At 47.0% G+C, this 5,664-nt stretch overlaps 1 protein-coding gene across 1 annotated transcript; it reads right to left on the bottom strand.

Moving 5' to 3' along the window:
- Window positions 1–353: 353 nt before the first annotated feature.
- Window positions 354–5,664, bottom strand: lipg (lipase, endothelial). The gene is made up of 10 exons (XM_047016807.1): window positions 5,344–5,664; window positions 4,173–4,354; window positions 3,743–3,922; window positions 3,084–3,195; window positions 2,612–2,830; window positions 2,126–2,368; window positions 1,786–1,903; window positions 1,465–1,689; window positions 1,196–1,300; window positions 354–1,053 (listed from the first exon to the last, which is right to left on the bottom strand). Exons 1-10 carry the CDS (start codon window positions 5,432–5,434, stop codon window positions 1,041–1,043), a joined length of 1,488 nt encoding a protein of 495 aa, XP_046872763.1. The 5' UTR covers window positions 5,435–5,664; the 3' UTR covers window positions 354–1,040.

Below are 5,664 nucleotides of genomic sequence, written 5' to 3'. Positions count from 1 at the left end.
CATGCTGCCATACTTGTGATGATGAACAACACTTTAGTTTGGTTTAGTTTACTTTGGACCACCTAGAAAACATGCAGCAGATAGAACTGTAAGAGTAGTGTAGCAGTCAAACAAGAATGTTAAGGCACCTTCAAAGCACCTTCTTTCTGGGGGTAAACTAAAGATCTAAACACAGTCACAAGACCAGGATTACCCAGAAGGTGGATAGGGCTTTTGTCTTGTGCAAGACCAGAACTAGAGTAAGCTCTTGAACACCATCCTGGTAGTGCTCCCTCAGAGAGAAGTAGGAAACCTCAGGTAACAGGTATAGGATTAACAGTTCAAAACAAGTTTTGAGCAGAACCATTACAAACAAGTTTATTTTATTCATTTTCCAAAGGTTATTTACATTATGTACAGAACACACCCACAAAAATAACACTGCGACAGTCATCAGCAATAACACTGTTTGCACATCACATCCACAGTGAAAGATTGAGTTCTGTGCGCACAATCTCTTTCAGTAATAGTGTTTTCCAATCTCACACAGCTGAAAGGCACGTCTGTTAGGTACAAATATGCACAGACACACACACACACAGACACACACACACACACAGAGAAAACGCATCCAAACATGTACTTCAGCAGTGGGTGTGCTTCAGATAGATAAATAAGCTTGGTCTTGCAGTGCTTTTCATTCATAAATAAAAAAATACAAAGTAAATAATACACAGTAAATATACCGTTGGCTGGGCATGTGTACTGACAGTTTCACCCGCTAACTCTCTAGACCTAGTCTAAACAAATCCACACTGAGGAGACGACCTGTGCATCCTCTTCCAGAACTCCTCCAGCCCTTCGACAGAAAGCCTGCATGCAGTCTCCACATCTCTCACTGGACACAGCCCAGAGTCATATAGCCAGTGAAATCTTCTTGGTGCATTCTGAAGCGTCCACAACCTCTCTCGGAGTGCTTCTCCCCCTTCTCTCTTCAAAGTGCTCAGGTGAACCGAAGCCGTCGCTTCCCGGGTCCCGTGGTTAGTTGCCCTTGTGAGTTCTCATGATAGCAGCCTGTCAATCAAACAGAGATACTTAGTCGATACCTGCGCCTGGACACTGGAATATGAAAATACATAAATACTGAGACGATGCAAAACGAGTCATTTATTTCCTGCATTCCACCTGGATCTGTAAGAGAGACGGTGGACGTTACCTCTTCCTGGGTTTGACCTCCCAGCCGTCACGACACTTCACATAGGTGAGGCCCTCTCCTGGGGAGATTTCCGTTTTGGACGGTTCTTGGGCACAGAAAGTAAACCTGCAAAGCGATTACGGAAAAAAAAACTATTACAGAACGGCCGTAAAAATGAACAATAAACACAAAAAAAGGTCCGCAAGGGCTGCAGCAGATAATGAATGAATGAAATGGACCCATGAGATTCATTCTGCCCACGTGGACAAGATGGCCACCGCCCCACTCACTTCCTCTGCGTTTCTCCACACTTGACTCTGATCCTGCGCACCTCCAGCACAGGGTTGACGGGGCTACTGTTCCAGCTCCAGAAGCTCTTCTTCAGGCTCTTAAACATTGAGCTGAAGGACTCGCTGGCCCCTTCCCAGCTTAGACGGATCTTCAGCAGGTCGCCAATGTCCTCCTCGGTGAACACCAGGAAGGTGTTGGTCAGGTTCAGGCCCACCTTTTCAGGCCTGGCATCAGGAGGGAGATCGACAGGAAGTCAGGCAGGAAGTCAGGCAGGAAGTGTTTCGGCGCAGGCGGGGAGGGTTGGGAGGGCAGGTACTCACATGTCGACTGAGAGGTTGTTGGTGTCGTTGTGGGCTCCGTACAGCTTGACGTGGAAGGTGGGGTCTGCATCTTCGCCCTTCCTGTTGAAGACGTGCATCTTCATCTGGTAGTGGTAGCCTAGGGAGATAGGAGAGCTGTTAACACTTACCACAGGGCAGGGGTTATGCTTACATTCACGCTAGTTTGGACTGCCGGCATGGAATAAATAATACGTCTCAGACGACACGCATCGACCTTAGATGGAACTCCCATCTCAGCAGCCGTGTTTGTCAACAAGAGCAAAACGTTTCCTCAACACGCTGCGCGGTCCCTAAAGCGACGTGGAGTTCTGGCGCTCACCTCCGAACGGTGTGACGGCGCGAGTCTTCAGGTACATCTTGCTGTTGCGTCTCTTGCGCATCTTCTTGGTGTTGTAGCCGATGTTGTTGCAGCGGTTCTTGCGGCAGCTCAGACAGACACCCTTCTTGAAGCGCTCGGGGCCGGTGCACTGGTAGGCAAAGCTCATGTGCTCCTTGTTCATCAGGGAGTCCACGAACAGGTGGACAGCCCTCTCGTGTTCACACTTCATCACCTCCATGAAGTCTGGGGGAGGACAGCGTGAAGGATATATAAATACACAGTCTAGTACAGTTATCTGTACCATCGCTAACAATAACTTCCCTTTATTAGAAACGGGAAAAAATCCCCCTTCTTTAACATCTTGAAAATTACCACCTCAAACCTCCATGCCACATTTCCAGATTCAGACATCAAAATCTACCCAGTCTCCATGGTAAACAGGAAATGAAACATGTGGGTAGGCACTTCCTGTGTGCCAGCACTTACTTCCTGCCATGCTGAGCACATCGCTGAGTCCGCAGCCCGGCTGCACGTCTCCTCCGTTGGGGTAGATGTCCACGTCCCCGATGGGCTGCTGGATGCCGATGCTGACCCCCAGAGCCTCCCGGGTGTAGGTGTGGAGGACGTCCACAAAGTCAGCGTCTCCTGGGGACAGGCGTCGGTGCTCGTCCACCCCCTCGAACATGGGTCCTGCCGGGTCCAGACCTGCAGCAGACACCGTGGTCTAATCAGCTGCTGCTAACATCAACTGTACACGTATCTGTGTTCCTACATATACACATACATACACCTGATGCAGCCGCTAAATAAGATTTTGGTAATAAAAAGTGAGGGGGGGGGGGGGGGCGATTTACCCTTGTCAAAACGTTTAATGAAACCTGCGCCTCTGATGCATGCTGTATACATTCCTAGGAGGTACTTGTAGCTTTGCCTTGGCGTATTAGTCTTGTCCTCCTACCTGTGATCCTGCCAACAGTCCCGTGTACGAATGTTCCAGCGTAGCCCGCAACATGAGCTCCCAGGCTGTAGCCAATCAGGTGCACGTCCTCCAGGGCAAGGCTCTGCTCCTCCTATCAGAGACCAGAACAACAAACACAAACATCAGCAGCCGCCACAACACAGCACACCCGCAGAGACACCACCAAGCATGTAAGTACCAAGTCACCTCTACCATCTGTCTCTATGCTCATCTCTGCCTCTGTCCTGGAAACAGGCCTCTGTCCTCGTCTTTGTTCTTGGATAATAATCTCCTACCCTGAACAAGCAGTGATCCTGTCCTACCCTGAACAAGCAGTGATCCGAAATACTTAACACAAGAATATCATCTTTTCACACATCTGATCAAACTCAAAATAAATGTGATGTGAAGGTTTCTACATTTGAAAGCCCTAGAAGTAGCTGTAAACAAGAGCATGTGCACCGCAGTACATTTCTGTCTTTCCACTGGTCATAACAAAGGTGTTCATGGAAACCTCTTGGATCGCTGACCTTCTCACTGAAATGCCTGCCTCATACACGTGCACCCACGAGACTGCTCTGCTGTTTGCCAGCTGATCTAAAAGTAGCATGGACAGTGTTCCTGAGCAGGGTTCAGAGAGCAGAGGAGAAGAGGAGTACCTGGAGCCAGTTGAGCATGGTGGCGATGCTGAGGCCCACGCGGTGGGTGTGGTTCACAGCGTCAGGGTACAGCTGGTGAGCCAGGCTCAGCCAATCCACGATCACCACGTTCGCTTCGCTCTCTCGCAGCATCACTGCGGAAACCAGCTTGTGCATCCAGCTCTCGAACATGCCACTCATCTATGACAGGGAAGGAGGGGTGGGTTAAAACCTGAACATGCTACAACCAGGGCTGGTGAACCTTGTGACCTCACATGACCCCCCCCCCCCCTCCCCCATTCTGTGTGCGAGTGAGTGAGCAGAGCTAAATGTATGCATCTAGTTTAAAGGATTTGACTGCAAATCAAAAGGGTCACAGGTTAAAATCCCCCCTACTGTAAGTCACTTTGGATAAAAGCCTCCGGAAAATGACGACGTTGTTGTTGTTTACCGTCCAGCCGTGGATGATAAGGATGGTCTTGGCTGTGGTGTTGAAGCCACACTCCTGCAGACCCTCCGTGTTCCCGGGCTGCAAGTGGCAGCCCTCCTGCTCCAGGTCCAGACTCTTCCGCATGTTGTACTTGATCCGATCATGGAGAGCCTCGTCATCAATTAATACACCATCTCCCCCATCTGGAGACAACATTAGAGTAGTTGTGATCAGTTACAGAATACTTCTCAGATGTTGGTAAAATCTCCCACATCCTTTCTTTTCTTTTAATTCCGACACGCGTCTTGCAATTCTTTCATTCTTATATTTTAAGTGTTTAAGGCAATATTTTACAAGTTTGTTCATGACATGAGACCTTGGTCAGACTCGCCGGAATGTGGGACAATATAAATATTTTGCTTAGCCAAAGTAGCAGGGTCAATATTGATGTTAGATGAATGAATATCGGGTGGCCTAACATTGCGTAAAACGCAATATTGGCCTGCATCCAGATCTCGTCGATCTCAGCATGCGGCTCCTCGTTTTCTTTCCAGCTGCGGTTTTAAATACCCACACATTTTAACATAAAATAGGTGTAAATATGAATCACTGAAAAGTTACAAACCCTCCCATAAAAATCGTAGAATGGAAGTGAAAAAGACGCACTATTCCGGATTTACGGGCTTTAAAACAAGATACGAATATTGGGGCAGGACATATTAGACTACATTTAATTGATTAATTGGCTTATGTAAACGAAACGCCTATATGCAGTTAGATAGGTGATGTAAAACATGACCAAATTAATGATTAAAAAAAAGCTGTCGGCTATCTGAACCTGAAAGGGAGTACAGGGTTCAGTGACGTCTTAACCGGTTTTGGCTTCAACCTTCACCAAAGACACGTAGTATCCTATAACCTCGGTTTCAAAGTGAAGTCGTTCCCGCTTTTTACTCTTAAAATGTCACACTTGATTATGTTAACTCTCACCAACTCACATTAACACATGTGAATAATTAGACAGAGCTGATAGATCAACCCTACAGCAAGCATGCAATGTGGGAACGGATTCTCCGGTTAACAGCAGAGATGGTGTAGAATTGCGTTACGTGGGTTTCCTTTTTATAGATACAAAAGTTAATTTACATGGTTCTTTAAAAGTTTAATAGTCGTTGGTTATCATTCTTCTTACCTTTCTGGACTGCGATCTCTTTTAGACTCGACGCAAAGACCCCGACTGCACAATGAAAGATCATCCACAATGAAAATATAGTATTTTTCATTTCTGTCCCAAAACAATGTATAAACCCACTGTTTTGTATTGTAGCCTATGGGGAACTTTCACTGTTGAAATGGGGTGTTATACGCTTAGATCCTGTTTCAATGAGAAAATCTTGAACTGGCGGTGTCTGTACTCTTGGAAGCTGTAGGATACCAAGGAAACGTTTGAGCTCGCATCAAGTGTCTTATTTGAGTTTTAAATAGTTTTTCCTATAGTCATCTGACATCGCCC

The sequence above is a fragment of the Hypomesus transpacificus genome, unplaced genomic scaffold (assembly GCF_021917145.1).
Source record: "Hypomesus transpacificus isolate Combined female unplaced genomic scaffold, fHypTra1 scaffold_42, whole genome shotgun sequence".
Taxonomy (NCBI): domain Eukaryota; kingdom Metazoa; phylum Chordata; class Actinopteri; order Osmeriformes; family Osmeridae; genus Hypomesus; species Hypomesus transpacificus.
The sequence above is the reverse complement of the archived record's forward strand: the minus strand, read 5'-3'. Positions and strand labels throughout refer to the sequence as shown.

Bases quoted from the DNA above. Each gene is read 5' to 3' on its own strand.
- lipg (XM_047016807.1), bottom strand. From the start codon at position 5,434: ATGAAAAATACTATATTTTCATTGTGGATGATCTTTCATTGTGCAGTC. The intron at 3,923-4,172 runs GTAAACAACAAC...TCCCTGTCATAG, and splicing joins TTATCATCCACGGCTGGACG to ATGAGTGGCATGTTCGAGAG. The intron at 2,369-2,611 runs GTAAGTGCTGGC...GTCCTCCCCCAG, and splicing joins TGTGCTCAGCATGGCAGGAA to ACTTCATGGAGGTGATGAAG.